Source organism: Manacus candei, unplaced genomic scaffold, assembly GCF_025592945.1.
Source record: "Manacus candei isolate 608988 ecotype Guabito, Panama unplaced genomic scaffold, ASM2559294v1 h1tg000036l, whole genome shotgun sequence".
Classification (NCBI taxonomy): Eukaryota; Metazoa; Chordata; class Aves; order Passeriformes; family Pipridae; genus Manacus; species Manacus candei.
Window position 1 is genome coordinate 1,350,584 of NW_026138084.1, and position 15,995 is coordinate 1,366,578.

The following is a 15,995-nucleotide window of genomic DNA, read 5'->3' on the forward strand; positions in this document are numbered from 1 at the left end:
CAAGAATCATGTGTGGTTTTCATGGCAGGTGATAATAATCAGGAGGGAGGGGGGGCTCTTGGCTTTGCTTTCAGCTGGGGAGCAGACAAGGTGCCTGCTTCCTCTCTTCCAAACCTGGAAAGAACCTCTAACCAAATCATCATTTCAACTGCATTTTGTTGCTGTAACTTTATATTACCTGCAAGATCTGTGCGAGCTCGTGGCCGAGGATGTTTGCATTTGAAGCTGGAATTCAAAGCTCCCCAGGTTTGCATCTCTCTTTAGTAGCAAAGATGGAGAGTTTCACCTTTGAAAGTGAAATTTTGGCATCTTGATGTGACTGTAAAAATTATTTATGTGGATTTTTTGAAAAGTAACAGCTTTTGTCTTCTACCACAAAACTTGTTTTCTGTAAGATGTAGCGAAGCTAAAGAGTTATTTTTCTTTACCTCTGGGGTTTGCATAATGATGCACTGAAGGTTCTGTGGCATAAAAGAAATGTAGACAGATGGCAAGTTTTATAGGAACTTTAACATGTAAACTGGTGGCTTTCAACTGCTGGTAGTTTAATTTTTTAGTGATTTATAACCTGTTAAAGTTTGATTTTTAAATTTGTTATATTTTCGACATGCTCCTTTTGAATTCTGAGAAATATATAATACAGGTAGGGAATGTACAGGCACACAGCAGGATAGGCTTTTGTAGGTTTTATACATTTACTTAACTAAAATGGTCTCTTATGACACACTAAGCAGGTGGCAGCAAAAATCTGTCTTAGATGGTCCTTGTGGCACCAAACACAGCTGTTATTATATTTTGTTCTTTCTACTTTCATTTTGGAGAAGTGCATCCCACCCCAAAAATCAAATAGTCTGATCTTTGGTAAAAATTTTGCCTTTTTTTTTTTTTTTTTTAAATAAAAATATACAAAACCTCATTTTACTCTTAACAAAATGAAAATGTATGTATATGTTCAGAAAAGCAGATCAAAGTATGCAGTTTCCTTTTACAGCCATTATGGGAATGTTGCATATGAACAATGTGCCTCAATTCTACTTGTATATGTTTCTATATTTTTATTCAGTCATTAAATAACAATATATTGGTTGGGTTTTTTTTAACAACCAGATGATTTGCTTTCATAGCTTGTGTTCTTTCTCTTTTATTATTCTGCTTACAGTTATTTTGCATGGAGGCTGGATTTTCTGAATCTTATTAACAGCCAATGGTGCTGCACTAAAAGCTGCAGTATTTGTTTCATGGCTTTATATCTTTATTTAATAGTACCATAAGATGCTTCTGACAGTGAAACCAAGGTGGCAGATGATAGGACTGCAAATGTAGACTGGAATGGAAGTTGGTTTAGTTTGTTTGGGGTAGGATTTTTGTGTTTGGTCTTTTTTTCTTCTTTTTTTTTCTTTTTCCTGGACCAACTGTTTCTCATGGAGTTTTGTATCATGTTTCCAGCATTTCATTTGCTGAACAGTCCCATTTCCCTGAAAAATACTAATAATTTCTTGAAAAATGGATTTCTCTGCTTTCAGTCTTAAAGCCACTCTTAGATAAAAGACATTATTGTATGTTTAATACTGAAATTAGAGCATTTTTTGGCGAAACACAGCAATCTGATTCCATTTTAGTGTGGCTGTGCTTTGGCCTTCTGTCTCTTGGCTAAAAGTCTGTTCATCTGCTCTGATTTTCTTTACTGCTTTTATAGAATGGCACGACCAACAGCAGTCAGCCAGTCCTTTTCAGTGCTAATGCTTGGTTGATTTATGTGATGGATGCTGACAGAAGAACAGAGGAAACAGCAGAACAAGGCCAGGGTTTTTGTATTTTTTTATTCCCCCTGAAAGGGTTCCCATGGGTTGCTGTGTAGAATTTTGAACTTCTATCTTAGGGATGTGAGTGTCAACACTGATCACACTACAGAAGTGTGGACTTAGATGGAAATACAGGAAAGGTCTTTTCTATGAAAAATATTTGGATTTAATCTTGCCCATAGATTGTTTATGTTGTAAGGTATTTCCAGCAGGTTCCAGGAGAAACTGGGTTACTCCCTAAGCAATCAGCTACACCAGGAATATTGCTATTTAAGCAGGTGTTTTTAGTAAAATAATCAGCTGCTGGGACTTTCACCTGCTGGATGTAATTTAGATTTGGAGTAGCTGTTAGGAAGAAATTCTTCATAGTAAAGGTGATGAGGCCCTGGCACAGGTTGCCCAGAGAAGCTGTGGCTGCCCCATCCCTGGAAGTGTCCAAGGCCAGGTTGGACAGGGCTTGGAACAACCTGGGCTAGTGGAAGGTGTCCCTGCCCATGGCAGGGGGTGGGATGAGATGATCTTTAGGTCTCCTCCAACTCAGGCCATTCTCTCTTCTGTTTCAGAAGCCCTAACTTTTCATCAGGCACAGAACCACTGACCTGTTTACCCTGTTCAGTGGTTTAGGCTCAGTTTTTATTCTGGTTTCATCCTTACAGTTTGAGCTGTTGTAAAGAAATGCCTGCTGACCCAGTGAGGTTTGGTTTGGGGGCTTTAGCCTCGAAGTTCAGAACAGGACACAACAAAATGCATTTTGCTGCAGCTGACCAGTTATGGATTTTCTTGAATTTTTATTCTCTCTGTTGTCTCATAGATCTGTACTTATGGAAAACATGACACCTGTCAGCTTTTTAACAAAAGTAAACCAACAAAATTATAGTTCCCACCAATGAGAGCTTTTCCACTGGAGTACAGATCTCCACTGCAGCACAGATTTGTTCTTCACGCTCCTAATAAGGCAGGAAAAGGCTTCCATTTATCTCCAGCTTAAAAAGTAATAAAGTGCTGGCCTCTTTAAGTCTTTGCAACTACTGGTATGACAATTTTCTACCCAGTGCTGGAAATATTTCTGTTACCACTTAAGAACTCCCAAACCTGCAGTGGATTGATGCAACCCCCAAGGCAGAGTCAGGAGGGAAGGTGTGCTGTGGCACAGGAATCACAAAATGAAGTTGTAGTTTATTGATGAAAAGTCTGATAGGTTGTCCAGGCATAGATAAGATTATCTTAATTAGTCTCAGTTTTTAGGATTAAAAGTGTCTGTAAAATACTGTTCAAAAATCTGAGAAAGGAAGGTCCAGTGAGCTCAAGGTACACGTGTGCTAATGGTACTATTAAATATTTGGGTAGTCTTAAGGTATGAAAATTAGAGAGGCCATGTAATATTTTTGTAGTGAAATGATCAGTAGCAGACTAAAAATAGTAACAATTAGGAACCAAATTGAGTGTCCATTCTCAACAGAGACTGAAAAATAGTCCCAAAATTTTAGGTATCAGGTGCATTTAATTAGACTCTGTCAAGACTAAGATTCTATTTGTTGGAAGGAGCTGGACAACCTATTTCTTTCAAGGTGTTCTGGAGAATTTGCTGATTAAAACGAGATATAATCAGGTCCTAGGCACAGAGACTGTGAAAGCACAGGCTTCTCAAACTCCCTTGAAATTGTGTGCTTCAAGCTGATGATATCTGCTGATGGTAAAGGTCATGTGGTAATTCAAATTCTAGATTTAAGAGATCTGGTGGTATTTAAAATGCACAAACAAAGGGCAAATGAAAAAAGCCTTCATCTTTTTAGTGCTTGTGTTTCAATAATTTGCTTTTTAAGGAAGAAAAAATAAAGAAAACATCTGAGTTGGAGTTTTGTGGGTTTTGGGACTCTTTTTTGTATAGGGTTTTTCATCCTTGTCCCTGGCTTGATACTGTAATAGACTATAACATAATAATACATAATATTTTATTGTAATATATATAATAATGTAACTGTAGTTATATACACACATATATATAATAATATAACTATAATTTTTTTGGGGAAAAAAATGGCTTCTCAGTTGAATGGAAGAAATTTTGACCACTTTGTCCTGGAGATGATGGTGATGAGCTTGTACCTGACCACTACATTTGTGTGGTATCACTGCAGTGTATCTTTCCTGTGTTTTCTGCTAAAAAAGAGGTTTTTCTCCACGTCCCCCAGCTCTGTATATGAATAGTAATCTGTGCTGGATCCTGGGTTTGTGCTGGGGTTTGCTCCTTAGCTGATCCTCTATTTGCTTTTAGAGCATTCAGTATAGATTTTTTTTTTCCACATCTACTTTATTTAATGATATCTGAGTGTCTGAAGTCTGAATATCCTTATCTTTTTTCTCAGCCGTGTTTTTGATAAATTGGTAACAGTTGGTGTTCCTTGGAATAACTGTGCTGTTAGTCTCTGTGTAAAATCAATGCAGTTATACATGAAAACATGAATTTTCTAAAGCTTATGGGGTGCAGAACGGGTCTTTGTTCAGTGCCAAAAATACAACCCCAAGAGTAGGACTATGTGGTGTGTAGGAAGGCAGTGAATAAAAGAAACCCCAAACCTACTTTGCAGTGTGGAATTGGAGCCTTGGGAGAATAAATAGCTCATGAAAAATAACCTTTCATTTTATCACTGAAAGCAAAACAAAAAAAAATTCATGTCAAGACACGAGAGAGAGCTCTTAAAACTGGTGACTGGTACAGACCTTACTGGAAAAATCCCTTTGCAGAGCAGGTCATGTCTCTGTGAGCATCTGGAGTGTTGTGTGGGGCTCTGGGAGCAGGTTCCTGCAGTCAGCAGGTGTTGAGGTGCTCTGTGGCTGAGCCTGGAGCATTCCAGAACTGGGAAAAGTGCTCAGGAACCAACCTCATCACAGTGTGTCTGCTGACAGCATTCCCAGAGCGAGGCCCTGGCATCAGGAGTGGAAGGTTTTTATCTACAGGACCTGATCCAGTGCCCCAGAAGTCACTGATAGAGTCATTTCATTGATTTAATGCGACTGAATTGATTCCTTTAATAGTATTTTTGTTCCTGTCAGTAGTTCATTTGGCTTTGCTGTAGCCATTTACATGAGGAACAGTGGAAAGCAGATTTGGTATCAAATTATAGACTGCATTACTGTTCACTGCAGCAGGCACTGGGGGTGGTTTTGTTTCACAACTCTTATTTTAAGTTGCCCTCAGTTTACCAGTACAGCGAGGAAAAAAATGTCATCAAATTTGTGCAAGAGTTAGATTCTGTTTGATAGAAATCCTAAGTGAATAGGTTTATTGTATAACTGAAATGAAGGATATTTTGTGCCCCTTTAATGAATGTTTATTTTGTGACATTACCCTTTTTGCCTTCAAATCTTTAATGGTATCTTACATTAGGCATGGAATCCTTTTTTATTTATCCTCCCTGATAGCAAAACTGGTAGAAGAAGTCCAAGCTGACTAGAGGCATGGATTCATACTGAAAGGACTGAAATAATTATTAAGGGATTATAATAGGTAGTTACCTGTGGTGTTTTTTTTTTTTACGTGTTCATTCTGTAATCTTTTTAAAATAATGCCTTTATTTAATCGTCTTAATGTCATCCTATTATCAGGGGAAATATATTTCTGTCTAAGAGCTACAACTGAATGGAGCATCAAATGTCTCATTTGTGTGTGCTCATCATGAATGAATTATCAGAAAATCACAGGCTGGTTTGGGTTGGAAGGGACCTTAAAGCCCATCTCACTCCAGCCCCCTGCCATGGGCAGGGACACCTTCCACTAGCCCAGACTGCTCCAAGCCCTCTCCAGCCTGGCCTTGGACACTTCCAGGGATGGGGCAGCCACAGCTTCTTTATGGATGCACAGATTAACTTCAGGCAACTTGAAATTTATGAAGAAATGTGAGGATGAAGTCAGGAATATTTTTCAGACAGCACTTAGATACAAAGTTCAGTTTCTCTTTCTTTATCCACTCTGCACTTCTGAGTATTAAACAAAAATTTCATGCTTGTAAAGGTGCCAAACTGCTTTTATTCAGAGGGTAGTTTTCTTTAGTTCTTTCTGCATCTTGTGCATTCCTGGTAATTAAGCTTCAAAGCCAGTTTTTGTTTTGAGAGTGTGAGTTTGAGCATTGTTGGGTGCATTTGATTAACTTTGTTGGCCACTGGATAGAGAATCCAATCTCATTCTGATCCATAAAGATTATATTCACATTCTGTCTTTGACATGGAAAGAACAAGAAATTGTAAAAGGTGCCACAGCTGGGCCACACCTGATTTATTTCACACATCTGGAGACTTCTATAGAGCAGGTTATGGTTTTCTTCCTGAGCTGTTTTCACCTTGCAGAGGTCTGCTGGCAGTTTTCATCCTCTGCAACGTGTTGTCAACCTGCTGCCACCAGCACCTGATGTCAGAGCTCGAGGCACTGCAGGCTGAAAAAATCCCTCTCAGATGATTTTGTTCAGACTCAAGGGAAAATTCCATTAAATCTACTTCCAATGCTGCTCTATCAAGGAATGGTGTCTCTAATGCAATGAATGCAGATCAGTCTGGTTATGTACCTTGTACTCACTAAAATGTGATGCTTCGGTGCTTTTTTCCCCCCTTACTTGGAGGTTCTCTATGGGTCCCAAGGACCAGCTGGCATTTTATCTACAGCCAAGTAAAAACCCAGGTGGGACAGTAATGCTCCATGCAGAAGGCTGGGAACTGCTAATTCCCTCAGTTTAATTCAAGGAGAACCAGTTCAGTGTGATACCTTCCCAGTTGCACAATGAGTGAATAGCACCTGGGATTTGCTGATCTCTGCCCTCACTGTGGGTGATTTCCTTCTCATCCTCTAGTGCAGGTAATTCCTCCATCAGCAGATTTTGAGAGCAGAGTTACCATGATCTTAGATGACAGTTAAAAGAAAACAGTCAATTTATGAATATATCCTACTTTTTTTCTGGTTGACTGTGAATCCATTATTTGTCCAGACTTTCAAGGACTGTGAAAGGCAAGTCTTGTGAAATCTGGTTCATTACCCAGCTATTAACTTTTCTGCCAGTAGAAGTCCAAATGAAATCAGATGTCAGAATACATAGTGACGATATCTACATTCTAACACACTGTGAAAATATTTACAAGCTTCCAAGATGAGACTTTTCCTGATTAGGGAAATCAAAGAATAGTTTTCCCAGCAGGCCTGCAGTTAGCTCATCCAAATTGCTTCTGTTTTAATTGGCATGCATTTCCTCTAAGCAGCTAGAAGATGAAAAATATTTGACTTGGGCTCTACAGGAATGGAAGCCTGTTCCTCCAGACACAGTCACTCTGGAAAAAAACCCCAAAAAAACAACCAAACAGGAAAGAGTTTGAGTTTGTAGTGCATTTGTACAACAAAAATCCACAACATCATTGACAAAATCCCAGACTTATATTCTGACTTTTTAATGAGAAAAATAAGGGCAGTATTTTTCTCAGTTGTTCTAGTATGTAAAGTCTTTTGCTACCCCAGGAGGATCTAGGTGGGCTGCTATTTTGTCCCTTGGCCACAGCATATTGTTGTTTTCAAACTGCACTTTGGGATATATTTTTACTCAGTTTTCTTGATTCAGATGCATTGGGAAGAATAAGTAAAAAGAGACAAGTGACTGCTTTTGTCTGGGAGAACAGTCCAACTTTGTGGGTGAAATGAGTTTCTCAGTTACTGGAGTTTTTACTTCTCTTTTGCTGAACTTGTCTAAGGGGGACCATTTTCCCTGTAAGTTGTTCTCCTGGGGAATGATGAGCTCAAATGTACCCAATGGAGGAGGGAATGACGGTGTGAAAAGCTGTGCTCTCAGAATTTGAGGATGGTGGCTCTTTGTGCTCTGGGAGGCATATGGTTATAAGTTAAACCCACTGAAGCCCATCACAGATAGTGGTCATTGCAGTGAAAGAGATTCAGTGGATCTTGGGTAAAAAGAGGTTGAGAAATTTTGGCCTGGAGGCCCTGAAGGGACTCAGGGCACATCTGAAAAGGAAGGGAGAAGTCCTTGAGCTCCCTGGAGGTTTTCCACTGCCAGGGCAATGCACCTTCTGCTGCTGAAACCTGTGGTTTGCTGGGTCATGTTCCCTTTGACTGCCAGAGGTGTTATTCCCCAGGTAGTTTAGTCCATAGCAGGGAGATTCAAATCCCTTGTGACCTGCTGGCAGACTGGTGCTACTGCCAGTGAAGGCAGCACCCAGAGCACGAAATTCAGCTTGCTTTATTTATTAGGCCATTAGGATACAAGATCCTGTTGGTTGTTCAATTTGATTGAAAACTGTATCAGTATCACCTGCTTTTTTAACATCAGGATTGCCTGGTAGTTCACCTGTACTACATCTACATCTCAAAAATATCGGTGTTGGGAGTGTGTTTTGTAATGTTATCCCTTTCCTAACCTTATCCTCCCCCGAAAAACACCAGGCAAAAAAACCCCACCGAAACCCTCGTGCAGATTTCTCGTGGAGGAGACCTGTGGAAGCTTCACCCACTTCTGGTACCCGGATGCATTTTGGGAGAGGCAAAGCCCCTCCGATGGGAATGTTGCCATATGCCAGCCACAGCTTTCTGAGTTCTCATTCCTTTTGCCAGGGGAATATTCCCAGCGTGGGAGGGGGGAGGTGGTCGCGTGTCAGCCCTGCTAACCCAGCACACGCCCTGGCAGGGCGCCTGGGCTTTTCCTAAGGGAGATTCAGGGATCAGATGGAAGCTGCATATCTTGTTCCCCGGGATTAGGGAGATGCACTATCAGTGAATAATGTCAGTCACGCTCTGTGCTTGTTGTGTTTTACCATCTGCCTTTCAAAAACACTGTTTTTTTGAGGTGCTGTTTCCTTGGTGGCAAAGCGTTGGGTGACTCATGAACAGCACAAACTCTGAGGGGTTTGTTTTTAAAGCACCGAAGGAAGTGTAAACTTCATATTTGTTGTTTATTGATCAATATTTAATTGAAGGTGAAATTAAAAATTAAGCAGGCAAATGACTCATGCTAAAAAGCAACAGCACTGTCTTGCTGTGGCTGACAAATGACGAAGAATTGCTAAGAATAGAAGCAAATATATTAATTCGTAGTGATGGCACAGTGAGCCCAAAGAGGTGCTTTGATTGAGGGGGAGTGGACATATCCCACAGAAAAATCATGTAGAAAAAGTCCTTGCTGTGTTTAGTACCCTTTGCATCATGAATTAAATCAGTAGATGGGTCTCCTCAGAAAATACTTATAATTATCCTTTGTCTGCGGTGTTATGGAACAGTATAGGAATAATTTTATTTTATTATTTTATGTTTAAAAAGCTCACAAGACTACCTAGGGCTAGGTGAATAGTGTGGTTTTTTTGCTATTTGTCTTTTTTTTTTTTCTTAGCATCATGGCTGTTTGAGATGCCCAGTTTTCAAAATCTTGAAGTGAATTTATCTTGGAATAGATTTTTTTTTTTTTTTTGCCACTGGAAGTGAAAGGCAGCCTGTCATTTCAGCTGTTCGTTATTATTATCGATGCCTCCCAATCAAAGCTCAATCTGCATTTTGATGGGACTGTCAGCAGCAGCTTATCACAGCTGACACCAGGAAGAGTCTGAAATGCTGCTGGGAGGAAGGAGGAGCTCATCACCAGCCGGGGTCGTGGCTGTTCGGTGCCCCTTGGGATGGAATCTGTTTGACTGGCCATCTGTGACATCCATGTCCTGCAACTTTTTCGAAATAATGCTGCAGGCTGATATTATTTCTGTTCAGAATACTGACCCACCCTGTTTACAAACAGATAAATAGTGTGAGTCAGGTCTTTTCTTCATGCCATACCTAGGGATGAATTGAGGCTGTGAGCATTGCCCAGCATGGAGAGCTTAGTGTGTTGACAGGGCACAACATCTCCTCTTTGGCTATTGCTTGGCAAATAAAGGCCTTTTTTAATTACTACTTCTAGTTTCTCTTTGTTCTTCACTGTAAGCCACATTTTGGGCAGAAATCCTAGTGAACGTGAAAAGCAACACGTGAAATGTGAGGTGGCAGAAGTTCTTAAGACTAGAATATGTATCAATAAATAGGATGTGTAGAAGAAAGGTGTAGCAATTGGCTACTATTTTAACTGTGTTCTGTGATATCATAGTGATAATATCATAGTAAAGCTGGTACTTCCCTTTTTTCTTTTTTTTTTTTTTTCCCCACAAAAATCAAAGAAATGTTGTTTTAAAGCTGTAGATGAGAGGGCTGGTAGAGGTTGGGTTTGGCTAATTGAGCAAGGTATGTTAGGCAGCTCTAAAGCAGGCAGTGCCACCGTGGGCAGAGGAATTGGTGCATCCAGGGGGCCTGATTTTTGTCATGTGCAGAGCAATGCAACAGGGTTAGATAGTGGAAATACTGAGCCTACGTGCTATGTCAACTGTATGTGGGTGGGAGATTAAAATTGTTGTACAAATATAAAACTGGGACTTCAAACACATCGGGATCCTCTTTATGTGCTTTATCTGGGTACTCATTTCCACTGTGTATTACTGTGCCTAGAAAGTTCAACATATGCCCTTTGCCTGTGACAGGTTGGTCAGTCATTAGGCTGCTGGTGTGCCCTTTGAAAGATCTTTTTTATTATGAAAACTGTTCTGAGACCTATAGATTAGACAGTGCACTCTCACTAACCCGCTTGAGGCAAAAAAAGAAACCTTTAATCTCTTTTAAAACTCTGCGTGCCAAATATAATAGCTGGTTTCAGCAGTATTTAAAACCAACTTCATTAGAATATGGGAAGGGGAAACAGGTTTTAAAGGCTGGTTTTAGCAAGTAATCAGCTGTCTCCCAGATGGTCCAAATGGGACTTGTTCAACACTGCACATGGGGGAAAAAAATGAAAATAAAAAGGGGGGGGGAAATAAAAGAAGAAAAGCAAAAAGAAAGAACCCAACCCCATCCTGTGTGTGTGTCTGTGTGTGCTGGGGACAGGACCCAGTGGGTGCCTGGTGAGGAGGAGCTGTGGCTGCTCAAACCCAGCCACCCCAGTGTTTTCTCTTTGCTGGGCTGTGCTCCCTTGCACAGAAGGCAAGGCTGCAAGATGTAATGTATTGAAATGTATTCTGCAATTGTAATGATGGCTCTAGTTTTTTCCACCGGTCTCACTCTCCTCGCGCTGAAAAACAGTTTTGCTTTAACCCATTATGAAAACTAGTTGTGTTTAACCTCTTTGTGTCACCTCTCAGCCTTTATCAGAGGCTTTGTTCTGGTCAGAGGACAGGCTGATGTAGCTGTATGAAGCAGAGCACGTACTGGAGGTGTATCCTGCCTGCATGCCGGACTAATCGCTTACTTATTAATATTCATGAGTCATCTCATTTAGCGGGTGCTCTTGGGACTTGATTAAAGTGAGAGACACTGCTATTGGTGCTTTAGCTGTGGAGAGCTTTATCTAAGGCAGAGCTGGTGTTATCCTCGCTGCCGGTGCTGCAGCACCTCACAGGACATCTCACACAGCCTCTCTGAAATGACGAGTCCACCTGCCATGACAGAATAAATTTGAAAAAATCACCTTTTGTAAAGCGCTGTCGCACACTCCTGTAATGAGTCCTTTCTGCTTGTTCCCAAAGGTCCCGAGGAAGAAATGACCATGTAGATTCCACAGCTTGGGTGCAACATAATGGGAAATGGTGAATGGAGTGGAGCTGGTCTGCAGCCTTGAAAGCAGCCATTCTGCAGACCACTAGTCAGTCAGGGACACCTTGCACGCCAGAGGCATCCTCCAAATCCTCCACGTCGCTCGCCGGACACACACTGGATTCTTTTTAATTTCTTAAACCGGAATTCGAGATTCCTCTCCTTCAATTTTTAAAACAGTTTTAAGATTGTAATCGACTACAACGAGTGGAGCAATACAACCAGCCACAATGGGTGACATGACAAATAGCGATTTTTACTCCAAGAACCAAAGAAACGAGGCCAACCATGCGGGAGAGTTTGGGTGCACACTGCAAGAACTGCGCTCCCTCATGGAACTCCGAGGGACAGAAGCAGTAGTAAAAATTAAAGAGACATATGGGGAAACAGAGGGGCTCTGCAGACATCTGAAGACATCACCAACAGAAGGTAAGGACTTTTCACTTCGCTCGAATCGGGGAGCTTTGCATGAGTGCTCCCCCAGGTAGTGAAAGGAAGAGGTTTTGATTCAAACCTGAACAGAATTCTCATGGTGCTGCCGTTATTCCCCAAAAATAATAAAACAAGAGTCTTCAAAGAAAGGAGGTAGAACAGCCTAGCTATAGCTGAAACTGGCAGGAGAGTAAAAGAAGTACTGTTTGTTCTAAGAGCTATTTGCATTAATTCTTCCTTAGAAGGCACACACAACATCAGCACGTGTTTTATGGCACTGCAGACTCTCACATGTATGCTCTTGGAGGTAGGGAGGTGCAAAGTAGTTGCTTCAAGAGAATTTCTAGGTATTTGGGCATCTTGAGAGTATGAAATGACCTTTTGAGGTGCACCTTATGTTACTTTGTAGGTCATTATGAATTATATATATATATATTTATAGAGGTAGCAAATCTTCACTATTACCATAGATAGTTTTGCTTAAATTATCAGTCTGATTGTGTCAATGTTTTTATTAGTTGGACTTCTATTGTATGTATAATGAAACTCCTTACTTTCTCATGCTTAATAATACCAATCATAACTTTTCATTATCTGTTCTTCTAAGTGTTTTTGAAGTTGTCTACCTGATCACCATTTGTTAGTCTGGTTTTTTTCAATGCTTATGCCAAATATGTCCCCATAATGCATTGACAGTGATGGGATGTTTCCCCTCCTCAAGCAACTTTCCTGATCATGAATCTTTCTGTTTTAGTGCAAGTAAAATTCTACTTCATTCTAAGAATTCTATTTTCATCACTGTATCTCCAAGGAATAGTAACACTTTTGGAAATTAAACAGTCTTTCAGTCTATAATATTTCTCTAGTCTTGTAAAGTAGCCAAGATGTTCATTTTAGGCTCTTTTCTTTTTCAAGAAGATAGCAGTCTTGGCTTTGTTCCATTCTCTTCTTTCTAAAATTAATCATTTAGTTACCTCTCCTGTTTAAATGCCTCAAGAAGTCTTGAATTATTGGCACAATCATAAACATGTCAATTGTAGTGTGATACTATAAATTACACCAGTTGAAGGGTCCCAGAGGAGCAGCCATCAATGTCTCATCTGCAAGAAAATTCTTCACACTTGATCATACACAGCCTCACTATTGTTTAACCTACAAAGCTGTGAACTGCACCTTTTCAGCAGAGGATTATCAAGCTGATTCTGTATGAAAACGAGCATCCAGCTTCAGTAGCACTTCAGCAGTCGCATGCAATCTTGTATTCCAGAGTAACTAGTGGCAAATGGAACATTGTGTAACAGATCTCTCCCTTTTTCTAGTCTTGCCCAAATATCTGATCCACCAGACAGGCCCTCTTTTCTTGCAGGGAGATTGCTCCCAGGAGGAGCACTGAGGTGGGAAAAGGAGACCCTGTCACTTGTCTGGGATTTGCAGGTGTCCCTCAGTCTTTCAGAGCTGTTGTACACAAGGGAACCAACTCCTCAGAGAACATGCAGCAATTCTGACATATTCCTGACACATCTGGGGAGTACCAGACAGAAGTGCAGGATCTCTGTATTTACAGGACAGAATAAACACTGGTTTATAAATATCTCACAGGGACTGAGCATTTTCAGTATCCCTCAGCCTTTGCAGAACATCAGAGTCTCAACCTGGGTGAGCCGAGTTCACTGTGGTGACTCGACTAAAGCTTTGCCAACTCATTCTATTGGTTACCTGGTCAATGTGAACTTCAAAGGAGACTTTAATTGCATTATCTGTTCAAGTTATGACATCAGGGAAACTTAATTCCTCATATTGGAACAGAGCATATGGATCCAAGCGGCGTGGCACGCTGACTCCAGCAGTAATCTATATCTGATACTGCAGATAAGGTAACTTTCCTCTAAGCATTACGTGCACTTCATCACTTGTGCATTAGGGAAAAACGTTTCCAGCTTCAAGTGGCAATCAGCATAGCCTTAGAACCGTGGAGACTCTACTCTGGGTTTTAATTTTAAATTAGATGGCATAATAGGGATTCCCATGCTGAGTTTACATCTTACTTTTACTTGTTTGGCTTGGAAAAATTGTCATAGGAGAGAATCTGCCTGAAATATGTCTTGTCAAACTTGGAAATTTTCACTTGAGAGAAAGCATCCATGGCAGAAAACCTTTGAAGGCTTATGACAAATATAAGCATATGTTTAGTTCTAAGTCCCTACCCATTATTTTTCTTGTTTCCAAGCTCTGTGAAGAAAGTTAAAATGCAGTGAAGAGAATATTCTTGAAGATGTAACTATTCTTGGAGGAAAGAAACATAACCATTTCTTATATGGAAATGGACATTTAATATAAAGCAGAAATGATTTGCAAATAAATCATTGACATACATGGTTTTATCTTTTGGTATTTGCAGCAAACCTCCCCAATTTGCTGCTGTGCCTGAACATCACTTTTCCAACCAACATCTTTTTTGGTGGAGCACAGTTAACTGAACTTCCTCTGTTTTTCATACTTTGCTGTGTTGCACCTCTTACAGAGTTTTGTGGGGAGCAATGGAATAAGCATTACTACAGGACACTTCTTTCAAGGAACCAAGTGAACTTTTGCTGAGCAAGAGTCCTGAGTGAATAGGAATGAAACAGCAAAAAGGACCCTAGAACTTAGTTCTTCCCAGGCTTGTAAATTCTTTGAGAATTTATCTTCCAAAGTCCTTGTAATTTTGTGGGATATGGCTGAAGCAGTTATTGGAACAGTGGAAAAATGTTTCCTGGCGGCAGGCACATTATAATTTGGTAAAATGTGGCCTAATCTGAATTTACTGGTTTACTCAGTATTTAGAAAATAAGTAGTAATGAGCCCAGAGTTTACTCAGCAATTCATTTCTCATGTTAATATTTGATGTAGCACCTATGGATGGGTAAAATCAATCACTGACACTCAAAGTGCCTTTAGAAACTCCTGTTTTAAAGGCTCTGAACTTCTCAAGGTAAGACATATGTGTAACTCAAATGTTATTTACACTGTTGTGAAGCCACACTTACCAGTGCTTTCTGAGGTCCTGTGTTAATTTAGTGTGGAGCTGTAGAAGTCTGCTGAATATTGAGTAGAATAACATTTGCATGCTGAATGAATTAATAATATTATTATGGATTACAAGTCTTCAGACTCTTCTTTAAATTTTCTTTGATTGCTTCTCCAGCTATAGATGCAGTGTGTATCCCAGCTCTCAGTTATGCCTAAGGGATTTCCTGCATTAAAGTGATTATATTAGAATGAAAAGCTCCCATTTAAGTGCTCATAGAAAGAACCTCCTCACAACCTATGGGGGTAATTTATATGAAAAAATACAAATACGTGTCGACTTGAATTTCCTTTAAAAATACTTATATTCAGATTAGTTTCACTTTCATTATTCCAGGAGTACAACAAGTAAGCAGAATCTAGCTCTGTCTCTGCAAAACAATGTTGAATTCCCCCTTGGGCAGAGCTGTGATGGCAGTTGTATAATTTTCCATGCAATAGGAGTCTTCGAGGCCCATTGGAGCATCAGTGATACCTTACAAAGGACAGCTGGTTAAGTGTGAGGAGTTAGTTGGATGAATCCCAAATGAGGCTGGAATCCACTCTTTCCAATGGTTAACTATATTTACCCACAATTTTATAGAGTACAGACCAATTTTATTTTCATCTCTATTCCCTTCATGTTATAAAGATGTTTATTTCTTATAGTATTATTAGAGTGAATTAACTTCCATGATTTCTTGCTTAAAATACTTGAATGCATTAATTTCCAGTGTTGAACCTACTTTTAATAGGGAAAATAGAAAATAAAAAGGGTTTTAGCTATAGATCTCTTAGGATACTGTAAAAAGGCTTTCTGGAAAGACACAGTATCAATTAGTAGTTAAGTGATAATATTTCTAGTGCAGAAGTTGACTTTTCAATCCTTAGAACTGCCCTTAGTTAAAATAGATGCCAGAGAAGCTGCTTTCTCTTTTCAAAAGCATGTTTGTTCTGTGGGAGATATGGACTGAGTATCTACGAGGCCAACTCTGCATTTATTTTTTAATTATTGCAATCTAAAAAGCCTTTCACAATTATAACTATGAGGTAAAAGATGAAGAAAGACT

At 39.9% G+C, this 15,995-nt stretch overlaps 1 protein-coding gene across 4 annotated transcripts in view; it reads left to right on the forward strand.

The window, feature by feature from the left end:
* ATP2B2 (ATPase plasma membrane Ca2+ transporting 2) overlaps nt 1–15,995 on the forward strand; it is a 361,992-nt gene that overhangs the window by 175,407 nt on the left and 170,590 nt on the right. For all 4 annotated transcript variants that reach the window (XM_051793218.1, XM_051793221.1, XM_051793219.1 and 1 more), the window contains one exon: nt 11,382–11,877. In XM_051793218.1, the coding sequence (XP_051649178.1) occupies nt 11,679–11,877 (199 nt within the window). In that variant the 5' untranslated portion in view covers nt 11,382–11,678. The remainder of the gene's footprint in view (nt 1–11,381; nt 11,878–15,995) is intronic.